This window comes from Bufo bufo, chromosome 6 (assembly GCF_905171765.1).
Source record: "Bufo bufo chromosome 6, aBufBuf1.1, whole genome shotgun sequence".
NCBI lineage: Eukaryota > Metazoa > Chordata > Amphibia > Anura > Bufonidae > Bufo > Bufo bufo.
Window position 1 is genome coordinate 355,043,304 of NC_053394.1, and position 22,281 is coordinate 355,065,584.

General features: G+C 47.2%; 1 protein-coding gene across 2 annotated transcripts in view; it reads right to left on the minus strand.

Moving 5' to 3' along the window:
* The window catches only part of EVPL (envoplakin), a 72,450-nt gene extending 50,637 nt beyond the window's left edge, over positions 1–21,813 (minus strand). The window contains exons 1-3 of one of the 2 annotated variants that reach the window (XM_040434605.1): positions 21,674–21,813; positions 12,368–12,444; positions 11,891–12,036 (exon numbers count right to left, since the gene is read on the minus strand). In XM_040434605.1, coding sequence (XP_040290539.1) covers positions 11,891–11,979 — 89 coding nt within the window. In that variant the 5' untranslated portion in view covers positions 11,980–12,036; positions 12,368–12,444; positions 21,674–21,813. Of the gene's footprint in view, positions 1–11,890; positions 12,037–12,338; positions 12,445–21,673 lie in introns of both variants that reach the window. The other variant, XM_040434604.1, reaches the window with a different exon arrangement.
* Positions 21,814–22,281: the final 468 nt, after the last annotated feature.

Here is a 22,281-nt window from a genome sequence, read left to right on the forward strand (position 1 = left end):
TGGTTAACAATGGAAGAACAATGATTTCAAGCATCACCCTCCTTTTAACATGTCAAGTCTGCCATTTTAACCCAATCAGCCTGACATAATGATCTCCAGCCTTGTGCTCGTCAACATTCTCACCTGAGTTAACAAGACGATTACTGAAATGATCTCAGCAGGTCCTTTAATGACAGCAATGAAATGCAGTGGAAAGGGTTTTTTGGGATTAAGTAAATTTTCATGGCAAAAAAGGACTATGCAATTCATCTGATCACTCTTCATAACATTCTGGAGTATATGCAAATTGCTATTATAAAAACTTAAGCAGCAACTTTTCCAATTTCCAATATTTATGTAATTCTCAAAACTTTTGGCCACGACTGTACACTTGTTTTTTTTGTCCTGACAGAGACTTGTCGATGCACTGCTCATGCGCTGGTGTAGAAATGATTGGATCGTGCAGAGTCGGACTGGCCCATCAGAGTACCAGAGCATCCTACAGCAGGTCCAGGTTCTGATACCATAGTGGGCCTAAATGGCTCCCAAAGATCAATTGCCTTTTGAGCCAATCACCTGCCTTCTGTTTTTTTTTTTTCTTAGATTCAAAACCTCTTAGACGTTATTGATGATATAGGGGTTGAGAGTCAAGAATAGTTTCCTCTGGTGGGTGCAAGCAGTCCCACAGAGGTGGACTGGGAAGTTAAATTGGCCTTGAAAAAAAATAACTTGGTCCCAAGTTGTAGGTGGGTCCACCTTGACTGAAGGTGGGCCAACACTAGTAAGTGGGGCTTACAATAGTGTAGTGCAGCACATAATACTGCCCCAGCAGAACCAAATACAAAATGCAGCACAAAATACTGCTGCCCTCACCACAGTATTCAACTGTATCACCATCCTGAATTTAGCTGAATTCCTGAGGGCCTCTGAGGCTGTTGGCCAGGTACATGAATACCCGGATGCTCCTAGCAGTAATTAATGCTGAGAGCATTAGATAGTTATGTACTTGGCTGGCGGGTGTGAAGAGGGTTTGATCGGCCCACCGGGAAACTTCCTTGTAGGGTCTATGTCCAATCAGGAACCCCAGTCCGACACTGGGCACATGTGTGAGTATACAGGGTCAGGTGACATTAGGTACCTTCTGCCTGGCTCTGGCAGAGAAAGGAGCAGAGCTTGGGAGCAAAGAGAGCAATGTCGCCACCCTCGATGCACTACATGCCTCATTTGCATATTGATATAAAGCAGCATTTCTCTGCAGGTTAGCCGCGGATCAACTAAACAAGGGCAACATTGTAATCAGGTGAGCAATACCTGTTTGGCACTGGGCTTGGCTACATAAGGATGCCGCTGGTGACAGACTCCCTTTAATTAAACCAAAAAAACATAAAACAATATTTACAGTGGAGAAAATAGATTGAAATCGTAAACTCGTCACAGGCCTTATAATGAATGTATAAAACACTGGCAACATTGGAATGAATAGATCAAATGTATTAAAGGGGTTATCCCATGAATCCAAAGGATAGGGGATAGATGTTGGATCGCTGAGATCCCCAGTGATCAGAAAAACCCTGAGTCAGCCCACTGCTCCATTCACTTCGATGGGACTGACCTAGACAACGCTCCATCAGTCCCATAGAAACGAATGCAGCGGAGATCTGAGATGACACTACAGCTCCATTCAGATAGGGGATGTGGCAAACCTAGCCACTTACAGAATGTCTTTCTTGTCTGTACCTCTTCCCCTCCCCCCTTTTCCTGTCCCATTGTTTCCCCAGCAGGGTGTTGTCTCAGCCCTTGCTATTGTCTGACCCCACTTTTCCTTGTACCATAGTAATCTATGTATTGTATGTAAATGAGGCTGTTGGCAGTTTGAAACCAGGTGCGCATGCCCAGTAAAGTCAGTTGACTCCCAAACTGTGTGTCGTCCAGTCACTGGGGAAATTGTCTCTTGGATATTGACCTGCTTCTTCAGCTACAAGGGGATTTAAGTGAAGATATTGAGGGTATACCGTGAAGCTCCGCAACAATTGGTGGCAAGCGGCGGGATACAAGCCTTGCAGCACAGCAAAGCAGCAGTTCGTTGAAACAGCCATTTGGATATACCGGAGTTCGAGAATATGTGCAGTCATTCGAACGAACGGTGGATGGAGACGAATTATGCAACATTGAAACGAACTACGTTAAAGGAATTATTGGAAGCAAGGGGAAGAATAGCCAGCAACAAAACCAAAGCTACTCTTGTGGCCGAACTCATGGAGGGGGACAGAGTGACCACTGCGGCAGCTCCACAGGAGACAGAGCCAACAGAATTTACAAGAGAGCTCAATAGCAGGTTAGCTTTTTACCCAAACACCCCCTCCGTGGAGACACTAGAAAGACTGATAGCAGATGTACATGAGTACATTGTAGAGAAGCAAAACGCTATTCAGCGAGTCGGGGAAGGAGCCCCAGCGCCCACCAGCACTACCCAGGGAAAAACTAAGATTCCCTACCAAGCTTTTATAAATTACACAGAAGGAGAAAGTGATATTGACGAATACCTACAGGATTTCGAAAGGTTGTGCCAGCTACACGACATCAGCCCAGCCGACCAAGTACCCCTGCTGGCAGGTAGATTGTCAGGCCGCGCTGCAGAGGCATACCGGACCGTCCCAGACGAAGACATCAGGAATTATCTCAAAGTCAAACAAGCCATCCTAGCACGGTATGCCATTACCGCTGAGGCATACCGACTCAAATTCCGGGACATCAAGAAACAAACAAAAGACTCACACACTGAATGGGCACACCGACTACAGCGAGCCGCCAAGGGGTGGATGGAAGCGGCACGGGTCACCACTATGGAAGAGATGTTCCAGTTAATAGTAATGGAGCAGTTTTTTAATGGACTAACCACAGAACTTCAAAATTGGGTACGAGATCGCAAACCCCGTACCCTACCAGAGGCAGCCAAGCTAGCTGACGAGTTCCAAGACACCAGGCGAGATCAACGCACACCACACTGGACCACGTATGGATCTACCACCCCTCTGCCAGCAGTGACTACCTTGGCTCACCCACGACCAGCCGCGAGTCACAACCCGTACCCTCCTAGGTACAATACCCGACCACCGATCCGCTGCCACACCTGCAACCAACAGGGGCACATCCAGAGAGACTGCCCACGTAACCGACCTCGCCAGAACTGGAACCACCAGGGTCCTCCTCCCCCCAATCGGGCTGCAGTACACTGCTGCCAAAGAGAATCTGTGCTCCCAACATCCACAGTCACCTCAATAGAAGAGCCTCTGGGGATCCTACACGAGGTAAACCCCATACAAGCCGCCTCAGACAACCGCCAAGGGCACCGCCAGGTGGTACACATGGAGGGGAAGAATATACAAGGATTACGTGACTCTGGGGCCACGTTAACCCTGGTCCGAAATCATTTGGTGCCTAAGCACACCCTCACCGGAGACTGTGTAGCTGTACGGGTGGCAGGGGGAGCAATTTACAAAGTTCCCACTGCCAAGGTGCATTTGAATTGGGGGGCAGGGCATGGAAACGTGGAGGTGGGAATTATGCAGGATTTGCCCGCTGATGTTATTTTGGGCAACGACTTGGGGGAGCTCACCTCTGCTTTTGTCCCTCAACCAACTATCCAAGAGGCCTACCCGGTTGTTACCCGGCAGCAAGCACGCACCACGGCTCCTTCCGATCACTCTGAGGCTCAGGTAAACAATATGCCACACACCCCTCCTATTCTACCCTGGGATGCCCCCCTGGAATTTGGCAGTGAGGTGGCCCTAGATCCCTCCCTGCAGGTATATAAAGATAGGATAAATAAGGACCAAGGAGGGTTGGAGGGAGAGAGATATGCTTGGGACAAAGGTCTCATATACCGCTATGCAGAGAAGGTAGTAGCAGGGTCCATACCCGTGCCCACTAAGCAGTTAGTGGTACCCCGAAAGTATAGACAAGAGTTGCTACGCATCACGCACGATATACCATTATCAGGGCATTTAGGAATCAGCCGAACGAAACATCGGCTGACGCAAAACTTCTTCTGGCCAGGTATCTCGAAGGATATTAGACAATACTGTCAAACATGCGATACCTGCCAGAGGGTAGGAAAGAGAGGGGATCGATATAAAGCCAAACTCAGATCCCTGCCCATAATTGAAGAACCCTTCAGTCGAGTAGCTGTAGACATAATAGGACCCCTAGCGAAACCCAGTCCCTCCGGCAAGAAATACATCTTGACCGTAGTGGACTACGCCACTAGATACCCAGAGGCAGTGGCGTTGACCAACGTACATGCAGAGACTATAGCCGATGCCCTTATGCGAATATTCTCCCGTATGGGATTTCCCCAGGAGATTATATCGGATAGGGGCACCCAGTTCACTGCAGAGGTCACCCACCAACTCTGGAAAGTGTGTGGGGTGAAACCGATCTTAAACTCCGCCTACCACCCCCAGTCCAACGGGCTCTGTGAACGGTTTAACGGAACACTTAAACAGATGATCCGCACGTTCATAGACACTCAAAAAGACTGGGAACGGTTTTTGCCCCACTTGCTCTTTGCCTATAGGGAAGTACCCCAAGAATCCACGGGATTCTCCCCTTTTGAATTATTGTTCGGGAGGAGAGTGAGGGGCCCCTTAGACCTTATCAGAGAACACTGGGAGGGAGGGGTAACTACGAATGGTACCCCTATTGTCCCATACGTGCTGGAGTTTAGGGAACGCTTGGAGGCTCTGACCCAGACGGTACGTACTAACCTCCAAGCGGCCCAACAAAAACAGCGCAGATGGTACGATAAGGGGGCCAGGGACCGCAGCTTTCAGGTCGGGCAGAAGGTGTTAATCCTACGGCCAGTCCCTAATGACAAGCTGCAGGCCTCCTGGCAGGGCCCATACAAGGTAGTGGAGCAAATCTGCGATACCACCTATGTGATCGGCCCGTGCGCTGGAGCAGGGGGCAGACGCATGCTCCATGTGAACATGCTGAAGCCCTACTACGAGCGCATAGAAGAGGTGACCGCTATTTGCGCCTCTGCCGCAGAGGACTTTGACAATTTACCTCTCCCAGACCTCCTAGAGAAAGAGGGCCAGAAAGAGGACCTGGAAGAGGTTCAGTTAGGCGAACAGCTGAGTCCCCAGGAAAGGGCGCAGGCCCATAGTCTAATAAGGGAAAAAGGAACCACTTTTTCTAATCTCCCCGGGTACACCCCGTTAGCCACCCACAGAGTAGAAACACCAGGGCAGACCCCTCTCCGCCAACCTCCTTACCGCATACCTGAATCCGTAAAGGATAATATGCGCAAGGAAATAGAAGAAATGCTACAACTAGGAGTCATAGAGCACTCTGAAAGCCCTTGGGCTTCCCCAGTAGTTCTGGTGCCGAAGCGGGATGGGACTACCCGCTTCTGCGTAGACTACCGGAGGCTTAATGATAAGACCGTATCCGATGCCTACCCTATGCCCCGGATAGACGAGCTCCTGGACAAAATGGCCAGGGGCCAATACCTCACCACAATAGATCTTTGTAAGGGGTATTGGCAGATTCCCCTAGCCGAAGACGCCATCCCTAAGTCGGCGTTTGTCACCCCGTTTGGCCTGTACCAGTTTAAGGTCATGCCATTCGGGATGAAAAACGCTCCGGCTACTTTTCAGAGGATGGTGGATCGGCTATTGGATGGGTTCCAGGAGTACGCTTGCGCCTATCTAGATGATATAGCGATCTTCAGCCACTCCTGGACTGAACACCTGACCCACATAGGCGCCGTACTAGACCGTATTAGGGAGGCAGGATTAACTCTGAAACCCAGTAAGTGCTATATAGGGATGGCAGAAGTCCAATACCTAGGACACCGGGTAGGGAGCGGCCAACAAAAACCTGAAGCGGCTAAGGTAGAGGCTGTAGCCAAATGACCAACCCCTCGTACCAAAACTCAAGTACTGGCATTCCTAGGTACCGCAGGATACTACCGTAAATTTGTACCCAACTACAGTACCCTGGCCAAACCCCTCACCGATTTGACCCGCAAGAATCTCCCTAAGATAGTAGTCTGGACCCCAGAGTGTGAGCAGGCATTCCAGCAACTAAAAACGGCTCTTGTGCATTCACCTGTACTTGCCGCCCCTCATCCAACTAAACGCTTTCTCGTCCACACAGACGCTTCTATGTTTGGATTGGGGGCAGTACTGAGCCAAGTCGGAGAAGATGGCGGCGAGTATCCAGTGGCTTACTTAAGCAGAAAACTTTTACCCCGGGAAGTAAGCTACGCCGCCATAGAAAAAGAATGTCTGGCCGTGGTGTGGGCCCTTAAAAAGCTGCAGCCCTATTTGTATGGACAACCCTTTTCCTTACTCACAGATCACAACCCGTTGGTGTGGCTGAACAGGGTGTCAGGAGACAATGCCCGGCTGCTGCGCTGGAGTTTGGCGCTGCAGCCTTTTGACTTTACCATCCACTACCGCCCTGGGAAGCAAAATGGCAACGCCGACGGGTTATCCAGACAAACTGAACTTGAAAAGTGATCTGTGAGCGCTCCTCCGGACATCCCCAAGCCAATCCGTTGGGATCAGACTGTGTATGCCGGCTTGGTTCTGGGGGAGCATTGTGGCAAACCTAGCCACTTACAGAATGTCTTTCTTGTCTGTACCTCTTCCCCTCCCCCCTTTTCCTTGTACCATAGTAATCTATGTATTGTATGTAAATGAGGCTGTTGGCAGTTTGAAACCAGGTGCGCATGCCTAGTAAAGTCAGTTGACTCCCAAACTGTGTGTCGTCCAGTCACTGGGGAAATTGTCTCTTGGATATTGACCTGCTTCTTCAGCTACAAGGGGATTTAAGTGAAGATATTGAGGGTATACCGTGAAGCTCCGCAACAGGGGACTTGGGGATCCCTTGTTGTCAAGATCGTTGTGGGTCCCAGCAGTCAGACCTCCTGTGATCTGACATTTATCACCTATCCGGTGGGTGGGTGATGAATACTTTTCATGGTACAACCGCTTTAGGCAAAATTGGAAACCAAATTTATCAAAAAGAGATGCACAATTACAAAAATGTAGTGGTCCTCGGGTCCAAAGACCAGAGAAGTAAAGTTTACAGCACTTCATTATGGAGCCATATAGACATGTTTCAGTTAAAGAAGGCTAGGGCTACACTGGTGGCTCTGGCCGTCATATAGCCAAAGTTCTCAGTGCAGCGTTACCTGCAACGCAACTACAGGAAGTGAATGGAGTCACATTGCACCTGTAAGCTGCTGTGCCCGCGACACAACAGGCGCAAGAAATCCAGAAATCATTGTGTAACCCTAGCTGAACCCATCATTCCTTGTGATTTAGGTCAGCCACACCTGAGTTGATGGAAGCCCTTGAACCCAAATTGAACAGACTCCTTATACTCCAGAGGTCTAGCCTGAAGGCGGCATCGATGGAAAAATGCTAAAATTCAGCTTACCAAACTGATAATCAGAGGTCGAGTCACACGACACTCACAAATATTCTGAATTCCTGGCTGGTTTCTAGCTCAAGGGTTACTTAAGCAAACTTTTTCAGTAGGGGAATCATAAAAGTAATGCAAATATGATGCAAATATTACGTATCCCTCCCGAAAGACAAAAAAAATGCAGTGACAATAATGTTACATTGATGTGACCTATGACGGCATCAGCCCAAATCTCGCAGGTACTAAGAAGAGTACATAAACACCCTCTTATATTATTGCCCCAACCTTCCTCAGGAATCTGCAGCACACAAACACACCCTAATGAAAAAAAAGCTTTAATTGGGGAATAAAGTACAACATTCACGTTATCCGCAGATACCGCCCACATTGCCCAAGGCAGTCTGCGGTACACAGTGCTCCCCAGTTGTAGAACTGAGAATCCCAGCATGCCCAATCCAGACGAAGCTGAAGACTCACAATACAAACGCTAAAAGTAATAGATCTATAAAACCAAACCAGTCTAAACTAAAGAAAAATTACAAGGGTCATGACCATTACCATGAAACGGACAGCTGCCATTACAAGGGGTTGTCTTCCTTTCCTATAAGGGCATAAGGATGTTATGGGGGATGGGGTCCGTCACTAGGGACTGTAATTTATAAGCCAGAGCAAAGAGCCACTAAATATATCAGCGTCTACCATTTCATTCAATGGCCGTTCATCTCCACCATAGCACTTCAGCACATGAAATTCTCGGTGGGCCACCTGAGCCCTCCTCATGGCCACCGGCTGGATACACAATGATCTGATGCTCTCAGCGTTCATTAATGCTATGTGCTTCAGGTACTTATGCACCTGGCTGGCAGCCGCCTCCTGAATTCAAGTATCGCTATCTTCAATGGAATACTGCAAAGGGGTGGGGGGCATTATTTTGTGCTGCACAGTGGCATATCGTTTGCTGGGGCAGTATTATACACTGCACTGTGGTATTTGGCTCTGCAGGGGCAGTATTATATGCTGCAATGTTGTATTTGGCTCTGCAGGGGCAGTATTATATGCTGCACAGTGGTATTTGGCTCTGCAGGGGCAGTATTATATGCTGCACAGTGGTATTTGGCTCTGCAGGGGCAGTATTATATGCTGCACTGTGGTATTTGGCTCTGCAGGGGCAGTATTATATGCTGCACAGTGGTATTTGGCTCTGCAGGGGCAGTATTATATGCTGCACTGTGGTATTTGGCTCTGCAGGGGCAGTATTATATGCTGCACTGTGGTATTTGGCTCTGCAGGGGCAGTATTATATGCTGCACAGTGGTATTTGGCTCTGCAGGGGCAGTATTATATGCTGCACTGTGGTATTTGGCTCTGCAGGGGCAGTATTATATGCTGCACTGTGGTATTTGGCTCTGCAGGGGCAGTATTATATGCTGCACTGTGGTATTTGGCTCTGCAGGGGCAGTATTATATGCTGCACAGTGGTATTTGGCTCTGCAGGGGCAGTATTATATGCTGCACTGTTGTATTTGGCTCTGCAGGGGCAGTATTATATGCTGCACTGTGGTATTTGGCTCTGCAGGGGCAGTATTATATGCTGCACAGTGGTATTTGGCTCTGCAGGGGCAGTATTATATGCTGCACAGTGGTATTTGGCTCTGCAGGGGCAGTATTATATGCTGCACTGTGGTATTTGGCTCTGCAGGGGCAGTATTATATGCTGCACTGTGGTATTTGGCTCTGCAGGGGCAGTATTATATGCTGCACAGTGGTATTTGGCTCTGCAGGGGCAGTATTATATGCTGCACTGTGGTATTTGGCTCTGCAGGGGCAGTATTATATGCTGCACTGTGGTATTTGGCTCTGCAGGGGCAGTATTATATGCTGCACAGTGGTATTTGGCTCTGCAGGGGCAGTATTATATGCTGCACTGTGGTATTTGGCTCTGCAGGGGCAGTATTATATGCTGCACAGTGGTATTTGGCTCTGCAGGGGCAGTATTATATGCTGCACAGTGGTATTTGGCTCTGCAGGGGCAGTATTATATGCTGCACTGTGGTATTTGGCTCTGCAGGGGCAGTATTATATGCTGCACTGTGGTATTTGGCTCTGCAGGGGCAGTATTATATGCTGCACTGTGGTATTTGGCTCTGCAGGGGCAGTATTATATGCTGCACAGTGGTATTTGGCTCTGCAGGGGCAGTATTATATGCTGCACTGTGGTATTTGGCTCTGCAGGGGCAGTATTATATGCTGCACTGTGGTATTTGGCTCTGCAGGGGCAGTATTATATGCTGCACTGTGGTATTTGGCTCTGCAGGGGCAGTATTATATGCTGCACAGTGGTATTTGGCTCTGCAGGGGCAGTATTATATGCTGCACTGTGGTATTTGGCTCTGCAGGGGCAGTATTATATGCTGCACTGTGGTATTTGGCTCTGCAGGGGCAGTGTTATATGCTGCACTGTGGTATTTGGCTCTGCAGGGGCAGCGTTTTATTCCTTAATACGGTATTGCTGGCCCTGCCTACTTGTGTTTCCCGCCCTCTGTTACTTTGGACATGCCTACAACATGGGGCCACTTTTAGTTTTTTTTCCAGGGTCACTTTAACCTCCAGGTCTCCCCCTGGGGTCTGCCTCCTGACACCCCCAGGTGATAGAAGGGGCAGGGGTGATCCAGCAAGTGCCACATCCCCTTCATTGTTTATCAGCACAGCTCCAAATATTTAGTAGTGGCTGAGCTTGGTACTGCAGCTCAGTCCCATTCACTTGATCTCTAATACCAGGGATAACTCACTTTTAGGGTGCATTCACACGACAGTGCCGTGTTTTGCGATCCGCAAAATGCGGATCGTCAATACACGGATGCCGGAATGGACGGCCCATTATAGAAATGCCTATTCTTGTCTGCAATTGCAGACAAAAATAGGACATGCTCTATATTTTTTGTAGGGGCCGCGGAACAGAATAAATGAATGGGTCCGCACCCATTTAACAAAATTGCGGAACGTATGCAGACCCATTCATGCGGTCATGTGAATGAGCCCTTATTGAAAGGGATTTGTGCAAATGAATATTAAAGGGTCACTGAGTCCAAAGAGACATTTCAAAAGTTTTGACCCATGGGAGTCTGAATGCTAACGATTAATACTTTTGATATGTTTCTATGAAAAAGATTTTCAAAAACCATTGTATGAAATGTTCTGCAACTTTCTAATATACTTTGTATCTCAGTTACTCAGCATTAGCAAGATCTATGCTTGCTGTCAGGCAATAGAAGCATTCCAGTTTACAACCATGTAGCCTCTACAGCAGGCAGAAACAACCTCCGGCACTCCAGATGTGGTGAAACTACGACTCCCTGCATGCACACTCGCTTGGCTATTCTTGGAACTCCCATAGAAGTGAACGGAGCATGCTGGGAGTTGTAGTGTCACAACAGCTGGAGTGCCAGAGGTGGCTAACCTCTGTTCTACAGACTGCATACCTCTGAAAGCTGAGATTTTTTAACACCTTGTGTAATAGGTAATGTGAGCTAACGCAGTCTGACTACAGACAGATGCATTTTACCTCTGTCATCAGGATAGGAGAGCGGCTTGTACTGCTGATCTAGCTCACAGGGGGTCGTTTAGACTAGATGAGATTGTAGCAAATGCTCAGCTGTGAGCCAGAATAGATCTGTGCATGATGCACATGGTGAGGAATGGAACAGCCCTTTAAGTGATGCACTGCTGCAGTATATTTGCTAATTAGGGGGCTATGTGGCATCTGAAGAATGATGACGGTACGATAAGCACAGGGTCCAGGCTCCACAGACAAGTTGCACAGAGGAGACTTGGTGGGTGTTCCTGCCTTTGATTCATTGTCTACCTGTTGATCTGGTTCTCCATAGCATCCTGTCACCGCCTAATTTCGGTGTCGCCTTTACCGTTCCATTCAGACAACACCCCAATACCGTCCTGAATCACCGCAGTCCGATGGAATTAACCCCTTGGCTTCAGACAATAGCGCAAGCTCTAGAATCCATCTAGCACCCTTCCATTCTATTTTTGGAAAACGCGGTCTGGCGCAATTCTTTGCGGAACAATTGACATTTTTGAATGATCAAGATGATTCTAAGTGGCGTTTCATTTTTTCCCCCACACACTTATAATATCTAGTGTATATGGTTGACTTTTCGTTGGAAACATAGCAAAGATGTAGCAGAGCTGAATACATCATTGGCTGCATCATCTGTGCACTAAGATGTGATAATGGCAATACGTTTATCCATAGTCCTATATGAAACTGCAGATAACACTTGGCAGTCTCACAATCAGGCCAAGCCAAATAACATATTCAGCTCTGCTACATGAAAATCTTGAATAATAAGAGCTAACACATTCTAAAAGAAGTTAAATGCCTTTGTAAAATTTGGCTTCCTAAATCAAATATTAGGATTACATATATTAGCATAATCTCCCTGCACCCCAGACTCACTTGCTATACTTGGTCGGCGACTTGGTGGGCGACTTGTTAGGTGACTTGGTCGGTGACTTGGTGGGTGACTTGCTTTGTCCCTTGAACATGGTGTCCCTCCCTGTGGTCCTGGAGCCTCTGTCCAAGCGTTCGCTGTACCTGAGAACCTGACAGTGACAAGCCGAGGAGAAAAGTATGTGAGACAGGAGTGTGCAGAAACTGCAGGCTCCTCCCAAAACTTCTAGCCTGGGCGATGGGAGCTGAATGTGTAGGTAACTTGCTAAACCAGTTGTGTAGGACAGAGAGATGTCCCCACCCTGGGAGAGTGTCCCATTTTCAGAGCATACTTGTCAATGCTCTTCATGACAGGTTTAGGAGGGAAGGAGAAGAACTGGAAGTCAAGATGTCAAAAGTGCCTTAGGTTTCTAAAGAGAGTCTAAGGTAAAAGCTGGAAAATATGGCTACCTACCGCACACTTGATTTTTTTAATATTTGCACCTGACTGTCTTGTGGGCACAGAGGCTTTACCGAGCGATGTTCTCAACCTTCATATAGGTTTCTTCTGGACAGCTTCACTAAAAAACACACAGATGGCCAAAGTTCAAGGTGGACAGATTACAAAACCAACAATTAATCATAAAAAGATGACCTCATTAAGGACATTGCTAGGAGATGCCTCTGATGTCCAATTGTTTGGTGTCTGACCACTGTAAACCACACTTAGAAGGACGTAGCAGTGGCTCTAGGAACTGTTCTTGGCCCCTCTTGGCATTGACCATAATTGCCGTCGATGCGACGGTCCAGAAAAAGCAAGTGAAGCCAACAGCATTCGAAGTTGGTGAGATGCCAAAGTGTTCTAGTGTCCGGCAGGACCCCTGCTGATCAGACACTGGTGACATATCCTAGCAATACATCATCAAAGACAACCCCTTTAAGATGTCCATTTGGGCAATCCCTGTTGCGATGAAAGGTCCCCTGAGAATGTGCTGATTGTGGGGAAGGGACCATGTGTTTAATGCCCCCATCCAACATCGGACTGAAGTCTCTTGGGCCCACCAGAGGAAATCATTCTGAGGGCCCACCCTCTGTGTATATAAGACCTTAAGGACCCTGTTTTAAAAGGAGTCCAGTATTGTCCGAGCTTGGGCCAACCGGAGGATCCTCTGTATGCTGGTGGGCCAGTCTGACCCGGCTCACTTTGAGGCAGTTCTCCATTCTAGGTCATAGAAGGGGTTCTTGGAAGGGACCGCAGTCACTGCAGACAAACCCTTTAATTAAATATTCTTAATAACGTTCACTTTAAGACATTCGTAACATTAAATGTGAATGGTAAAATTATGACAACAAATTTGCATTGTATTTTAATGGGTTCTCTCATGAATAATGAAAAAATTTAAAATCAGACATCATATAGTCCATGAGAATCTCTTTCTAACAAAACTAGAACCAGCCCTGTACCTCACATGGATTCAGAGATTCTCCATTCATTTTTTCCAATGCTCTTTTAGAATTATTTCAAGCTGGCAGCTCAGGGGGCATGTCCTATCTGCTGCAGCTATCTCCCTATGGTAGCTCAAGGGCATGTCCTTTAGGCCTCATGCACACGACCGTTGTTCATCCGTGGCCGTTGTTCCGTTTTCCGTGATTTTCTGCGGACCCATTGACTTTCAATGGGTCCGTTGAAAACTCGGAAAATGCACCGTTGTTCATCCGCGGCCGTGATCCGTGTTTCCTCTCCGTCTAAAAAAAATATGACCTGTCCTATTTTTTTGACGGACAACGGTTCACGGACCCATTCAAGTCAACGGGTCCGTGAAAAAACACGGATGCACACAAGATTGACATCCGCATCCGTGGCTGTTGGCAACTTTCACACAGACGGATCTCACACTGACGGATTTTCAGATATCAGTTTTCACTTCGTGAAAACTCAAATCCGACAGTATATTCTAACACAGAGGCGTTCCCATAGTGATGGGGACGCTTCAAGTTAGAATATACTGAGAACTGTGTACATAACTGCCCCCTGCTGCCTGGCAGCACCCGATCTTTTACAGGGGGCTGTGATCCGCAAAATTAACCCCTCAGGTGCCGCACCTAAAGGGTTAATTGTGCGTATCATAGCCCCCTGTAGGAGATCAGGTGCTGCCAGGCAGGAGGGGGCAGACCCCCTCCCTCCCCAATATTATATTTATTCGTGGCCAGTGCGGCCTCCCCTCTCCTCCCCCCCCCCAGTTAAAATCACGTTTCGAATCCCCCATCATTGGTGGCCAGTGCGGCCTCACATCTTCCCCCCCTTGTTAAAATCACGTTCCGAATCCCCCATCATTGGTGGCCAGTGCGGCCTCACCTCCCCCCCAGTTAAAATCACGTTCCCCCATCATTGGTGGCAGTGGAGAGTTTCAATCGGAGTCCCAGTTTAATCGCTGGGGCTCCGATCGGTAACCATGGCAACCAGGAAGCTACTGCAGTCCTGGTTGCCATGGTTACTTAGCAATTTTTAGAAGCATTATACTTACCTGCGAGCTGCGATGTCTGTGACCGGCCGGGCACTCCTCCTACTGGTAAGTGACAAGTCTGTGCTATAGGCAATGCGCCGCACAGACCTTTCACTTACCAGTAGGAGGAGCGCCCGGCCGGTCACAGACATCGCAGCTCGCAGGTAAGTATAATGCTTCTAAAAATTGCTAAGTAACCATGGCAACCAGGACTGCAGTAGCATCCTGGTTGCCATGGTTACCGATCGGAGCCCCAGCGATTAAACTGGGACTCCGATCGGAACTCTCCACTGCCACCAATGATGGGGGAACGTGATTTTAACTAGGGGGGGGGGAGGGGAGATGTGAGGCCGCACTGGCCACCAATGATGGGGGATTCGGAACGTGATTTTAACTGGGGGGGGAGATGTGAGGCTGCACTGGCCACCAATGATGGGGGATTCGAAGCGTGATTTTAACAAGGGGGGGGGAGAGGGGAGGCCGCACTGGCCACCAATGAATATAATATTGGGGAGGGAGGGGGGTCTGCCACCTCCTGCCTGGCAGCACCTGGTCTCTTACAGGGGGCTATGATACGCACAATTAACCCTTTAGGTGCGGCACCTGAGGGGTTAATTGTGCGGATCACAGCCCCCTGTAAAAGATCGGGTGCTGCCAGGCAGCAGGGGGCAGTCATGTACACAGTTCGTAGTATATTCTAACTTGAAGCGTCCCCATCACTATGGGAACGCCTCTGTGTTAGAATATACTGTCGGATATGAGTTTCACGATCTAACTCAAATCCGATGGTATATTCTAACATTGAGGCGTTCCCATAGTTAAAATATACCATCGGATTGGAGAAAACTCTGATCCTATGGTATATTAACTCCTGACTTTACATTGAAAGTCAATGGGGGACGGATCCGTTTGCAATTGCACCATATTGTGTCAACGTCAAACGGATCCGTCCACATTGACTTGTATTGTAAGTCAGGACGGATCCGTTTGGCTCCGCACGGCCAGGCGGACACCAAAACGACTTTTTTTTCATGTCCGTGGATCCTCCAAAAATCAAGGAAGACCCACGGATGAAAAAACGGATCACGGACCTACGGACCCCGTTTTTGCGGACCTTAAAAAAAAAAGCGGTCGTGTCCATGAGGCCTTATCCTGAAGCTCTCTCCCTGTAATTGCCACAGCTTGTAACAGTAGATATAGGTGGTGGCAGCTGTAGGATGGAACTGAGCATGTGCGACAACCTCAACGATGTTACGGAGGTGGATGGAGTAATAAGTCAAATAACAAACAGCAGGTGGCGCTATACAGATAAATTTTTATAAACTAATATACAAAATTTACAAAAGTATTCAGATCCAGGTGCTGGGTTAAAAAATGTAGAATATTTTTTTGGGGTAACCCCTTTTAACTGGGATAGCGGGTCCATAAAATATTGTGCCAGACATTGTACCAACCGTACTGCTCTTAAATTTAGGACAAGACTGACTAATTACTGCACATAAGAGCATAGAAAAAATAATACCATACAGGATACTAACTGTAGAGACCATTAAATACAGCATAGTGCCCTGTGTATTGGAAAGCGCCACGTATCGCTGAAGAACAGAACCATCACCAAAAGCTACGGGGTGGACGTACAAGTCTGACATTTTTGTACATGTGGCAATTTGCACAAAAATGTGCAACTTTTTAAATATTTCTGCTTCCCTCCTAACATCCGTGTGCTGTCTGTCTTTTTGCTGACCCATAGAAATGGACGGGTCCCTGTGCGATCCGCAAAAAAATGCAGACCCAAAATACGGTCGTGTGAATGAAGCCTAATCTATAGGCCTTTGCAATGGCTGACTATGGTTGAAACCTTCGGTTAGTGTAGGAAGAGAAGCTCTGAAGCACAAACTGCAGTCCTAACTAGTGAAATAAATAAAGAACAGGAAGATAAATTCCATTATTTGGGTGGAGAGGAGCTTTCAATGAGAGCAAATGGAAACCTCCCCACTGGTTCACTGCATTCTTATGAGTCTTATTCATTCAGGAAACCTCGTCCCTCCCCTGTGAAATGACAGGAGTGATAGTTTCAGTATCAGTGTACACTTAATTCAGATCAGTTTGTGCTTTTCCAATAGTAATCAAATTTCTGGTGTATTATTTTGCATAAAACCTTGTCTGCCCTTTGGCGCTCCCCGTATCAGCTGCATCCCCGGCGGAGTGAACGTCATCTTAACAGGTCGTAGTACAAGGGTCATTGAACCATATGAAGATCAGACTGCGAGCACGCATGACTGGGCGTACATGTAAAGGCATGACAGATCCTGCAGTCTGTATTTTGATCTGCCACCTTGGATGTGTTCTAGGTGCTCACACATGACATGGGATCTGTATTGAAACTCGAAAAATTAGAATATCGTGTAAAGTTCATTTATTCCAGTAATGCAACTTAAAAGGTGAAACTAACCTATGAGATAGACTCATTACATGCAAAGCGAGATATTTCAAGCCTTTATTTGTTATAATTTGGATGATTATGGCCTATAGCTTATGAAACCTTAAAGAGAACCTGTCACCAGGATTTTGTGCATAGAGCTGAGGACATGGGCTGCTAGATGACCGCTAGCACATCCACAATACCCAGTCCCCATAGCTCTGTGTGCTTTTATTGTGTTAAAAAACAGTTTTGATCCATATGCAAATTACCTAATATGAGTCCTGTATCCGGAGATGAGTCAAGCGGAAAGGAGCCCAGCACCGCCCCGCGTCCTCCGAATCTCCTCCTTGCTGGCTGACGTCACAGAGCTGGAGCGCTGAAATCTCGCGATGCGTGAGCTAGCGCATGCGCAGTTCGTTCTCTGTGCTGATGCCAGTACAGGGAATGAACATGATGCCGACTCTGCGTATGCGCTAGCTCGCGCATCGCGAGATTTTGGCGCTCCAGCTCTGTGACGTCAGCCAGCAAGGAGGAGATTCGGAGGACGCGGGGCGGTGCTGGGCTCCTTTCCGCTGGACTCATCTCAGGACTCATATCAGGTCATTTGCATATGGATCAAAACAGTTTTTTAACACAATAAAAGCGCAGAGAGCTATGGGGACTGGGTATTGCGGATGTGCTAGTGGCCATCTAGCAGCCCATGTCCCCAGCTCTATGCACAAAATCCAGGTGACAGGTTCTCTTTAAAGTCTAAATTTTAAGGTACCCTTTTCTCAGGGGGTATGGATTAATTAGCTGACTAGAGTGTGACACTTTGAGCCTAGAATATTGAACCTTTTCACAAAATTCAAATTTTAAGCTGCATTTATGCAATTTCTTTTAATTTGCATTACTGAAATAAATGGACTTTTCACGATTTTCTAATTTTTCGAGTTTCACCTGTACGTGACAACTACTATGGCCACCCAAAACTTGCTCTTTAAAAGGGCTTGTCGAGTCCTATATGGTTAAAGCTTTAGAGGGGTTGTCCAGTTACCTGTGAAGGCACCTTTAGAGGAGTTATTTGAGAGCAAGAACACATAGTTAGGGGCCGGCAGGGCGCAAAACTTAAAAAATAAAGACTTACCTGTCACTAGCACCCCAGAACTAGCACTGAGCTCCCGTCTCCATCACTTCAGATCCCCACTGGACTAGAAGTATGATGTCCCAACTCACCACTGCCAGCCAGTCAAAGCCCTCTGTGGTGACCCATGCAGGGACAGCACGTGACAAAGGTCACCACTAATTACATGCACGTCACCACTGCAAGCCAGACGTGTCCCCATTTTCTGAACGCCATATTTTGTTTATTTTTCTGCCAATCGTCTTGTGCAGGGGCTCGTTTTTTGCAGGAAGAGTTGATGTTTTTATTGGTACCATTTTTGGGTACATATGATTTTTTGATCATTCATTATTTCAGTTTATGGGGCAAGGTGACCAAAAAATTGGTTGTTTTAGCACAGTTTTTATTTATTTACTTTTACAGCGTTCACCTGAGGGGCTAAGGCCTCTTTCACACTTGCGTTGTCCGGATCCGTCGTGCACTCCATTTGCCGGAGGTGCCCGCTGGATCCGTAACACCGCAAGTGAACTGAAAGCATTTGAAGACGGATCCGTCTTCAAAATGCGTTCAGTGTTACTATGGCAGCCAGGACGCTATTAAAGTCCTGGTTGCCGTAGTAGTAGTGGGGACCGGGGGAGCAGTATACTTACCATCCGTGCGGCTCCCGGGGCGCTCCAGAATGACGTCAGAGCGCCCCATGCGCATGGATGACGTGCGGCTCCCGGGGCGCTCCAGAATGACGTCAGAGCGCCCCATGCGCATGGATGACGTGAGTGTGACACTCTGGAGCGCCCCGGGAGCCGCACGGACGGTAAGTATACTGCTCCCCTGCTCCCCACTACACTTTACCATGGCAAACAGGACTTTAGCGTCCTTGCAGCCATGGTAACCATTCAGAAAAAGCTAAACGTCGGATCCGGTAATGCGCCGAAACGACGTTTAGCTTAAGGCCGGACATGTGACATTTTTATAGAGCAGATCATTATGGACGTGGCAATACCTAATATGTATACTTTTTCTTATTTATTTAAGTTTTACACAATAGCATTTTTGAAACCAAAATAATGATGTTTTCGTTTCTTCATAGTCTGAGAGCCATAGCTTTTTTATTTTTTGACCGTTTCTCTTAGTTAAAGTCTAATTTTTTGCGGGATGGGGTGACAGTTTGATTTGTACTATTTAGGGGGCATACACCTTTTTGATCGCTCAGTGTTGCACTTTATGTGATGTTAGGTGACAAAAAATAGCTTTTTTGTTACTGTTTTTATTTTATTTTTATTACAGTGTTCACATGACGGGTTAGGTCATGTGATATTTTTATAGAGCTGGTTGTTACGGATGCGGCAATACCTAATATGTATACTTTTTTATTTATTTCACTTTAACACAATAATAGCATTTTTGAAACAAAAAATGATGTTTTAATGTCTCCATGTTCTGAGAGCTATAGTTTTTTTTATATTTTTTTAGTGATTTTCTTATGTAGGGGCTAATCTTTTTCAGGATGAGGTGACGGTTTTATTGGTACCATTTTGTTGGACATACACCTTTTTGATCACTTGGTGTTGCACATTGTTTTGTTTTTATTTTATACTTTGCGTCTGGGGGACATTTAACTTCCCTTTTTTTTTCCACTATTGATTTCTCCTGTAACTGGGGCTGACATAGTAGCCCCAGTTACAGGGGAAATACACCCCCCAGAGAGGCTGTACAGCATAATTCAGCGCTGTACAGCCTCAGTGCAGGGCTGATCGAGGTCTGTGAAAGACCCGACAGCTCCTGCACTCCCCTGGCCCCGGCGGTCACATGACCACCGGGTCGGCACAGGAAGCGCATAGTGTGTACAGCGATCTAGAAGACAGGGACACCTGGAAACTGTCCCTGCCTTCCCTCTGGGGTGCACTGCATAGCGCTTCCTGATCTGTATACACAGCGCTCGCTGAGCGCTCTGTATACAGCGATCTAGAAGGCAGGGAAAACTGGAAACTGTCCCTGCCTTCCCTCTGGGGTGCCCTGCTGTCACTGACAGTGGGCCCTCCACTTGGCAGCTGCATGATTAGTGTGCAGCTGCCATCTCTGAATGAACGTTTTAGAACTTCCATTTAGAGATAAACAACCGCCCATAGGACGTTTATATCCTATGGGCGGTCATGAAGTGGTTAAAGGGGTTGTCCCAAAAAATATATTCTAACGTTTTCAAACCAGCACCCAGATCTGAATAATTTTGTAATTGCATGTAATTAAAAAATTTGTACAGCCACTGAGTTATTCAATAAAAATGCATCTGTATAGCGCCACCTGCTGTTTTATTTTCTTATTTCTTTGTCCTGCTCACTGAGATGGCCGCACATGCTCAGTTTCATCCTTCAACTGCCTCCTGAGTTGTGATAGGTAGAGCATGTACCCTTACAGGTGAGGCAATTACCTCAGGCGGCGCGCCCCTGGAGACAAGTGGGGGCAGCGGCAGGGCCGAGGGAAATGATCGCTTCCATTGTGGAAGTGCTCATCTCTCTATATTCAGCTGTATCGCCGCAGAGTTCTGAAATCTACTGAAATACACTGACATAATTCAGTCAGTGTAAAACAGTAGATTCCAGGACTCTCAGGGTCACACAGCCTTATAAATCAGTATAATGCAGTGCGAACCTGTCAGAGGAGGGCAGGCAAGAACAAGACCTCTCACTGACACGCAGTGAGTTTCTCGCATTGAACTCACTTGTCTGTGTCTGGTCTTTGTGCTCCTACACAATAGCATGCCCCCTTAGAGCTCGCACATAGTAGAATGCCCCCTTAAAAATACAAAGATGCCCCACCCCCCAAAAGAAAGGCAAAAAAGTTCATGGAGTTTTTTACAAACCAAAGAGATGTCAGGAGAAAAACACAGGGGAAATGTATGTGTGTCATGTAGGACAGGACAGGTCCTCCAAAGAGAGAGACGCTCTTTATAACCCCTCTCCACTATGGCCAAGAGATGAGGATCCTGGACAGAGGAGCCACCTCTCTCAACTCAGAATTCTGTAACAGGGTATATGAAAATTGATGAAAACCATACTGAAAGCTTTTGTAAGTTTCTCCATATTTTGTAAATTTCCTAATAATTTTCAATTTCTTTCCTTGCTGTCAGTGAATTGAAGTAAAGCGAGTGTAAGGCAGCTCTCACCTGTTGGAAAACACCCTCTAGGCATGGACGCCGCACCTGGATGCGGAGATATATAAATCCAACAAGAAAGATAGTCCAGCTCAGCTCAGGTGAAAAAGTTTAACTTCTTTATTCCAGCGGTTATAAAATTTCCATATAACAAGATGTGTACAGTGACGAGTTTCAGACCGCTAAGACATAAGGGTCCTTCTTCATGACAATGAAGAAAGGACCCTTATGTCTTAGAGGTCTGAAACGCGTCACTGTACACATCTTGACCTGAGCTGGACTATCTTTCTTAGTGAATTGAAGTGTTCTTTTTTTATATTCAAAGGCTGAAAAACACTCCTGACCAGGTCCTGCTTGTATCGAGGAGCTGAAGACCATAGCAAATCAAGTCACCGTCCATTCTTCTCCCTACACCGATACACTGTAACAAACCTGTCAAGTGTTAAAAAATGGAAGGGCACTATAAAACTTGTGCAGAGTCAATTTGTCACCCAGTATGGCACCTTCCCAGACCTTGCCAGCCCCTTGTTTACACTATGGACATAGGTTCAGATAGGAAATCCCATCCCTGCAGAGACAGCCGGCCACCATAGTAAGACCTTGGTGGAACTCTAGCCTCGCTCACTCTTTATACCTGAGTCTAGGCGTGGAGCAGAGTTAACGCCCTGCAAGAATCCTCTCTCTCCACCTTCTTTCTCCAGGCCCAGAAAGGAAAACACGCAGGTACGGGAGTATTTGGAAAAAAAATGATTGGTATTTCTTCATAGAGCTGAGAATGGAAGGGGGCAGGACGAGGGTGCGGTGTCTCAGGTGAGGTTCACAGCACAGGAGGCCGGCTAAAAATAAGTGACAGGGAACACCCAGTAGCACTATGAGGTAGTGGATTACCTGGGAGGAAGTGCTGCCTGTATTGTTCCAAAGGGGAAATGGCTGCAGGACCCTCAGTGAGGGACAGAGCGTAACCGAGACTTACAGGGCGGACAGCAGGCAGTGGTTATTGAGAGCAACAGGACAGGTGTCATATCTATAAGGCAGCCTGCACACTTTGCAGATTGCGTGCTGTTTTTATACGCTGATTTTCATGTGAAAAACAGCAGTGTAAGGCCTCATGCATCCCGCATTTTCCCTTCTCCAGGTCCCGCGGTATGTTTCAAATACCTATTCTTGTTGAAAAACAGACAAACATTAGACATGCTCTATCTTTTTTGCGGGGCCGCAGAACGGACATACGGATGCGGACGG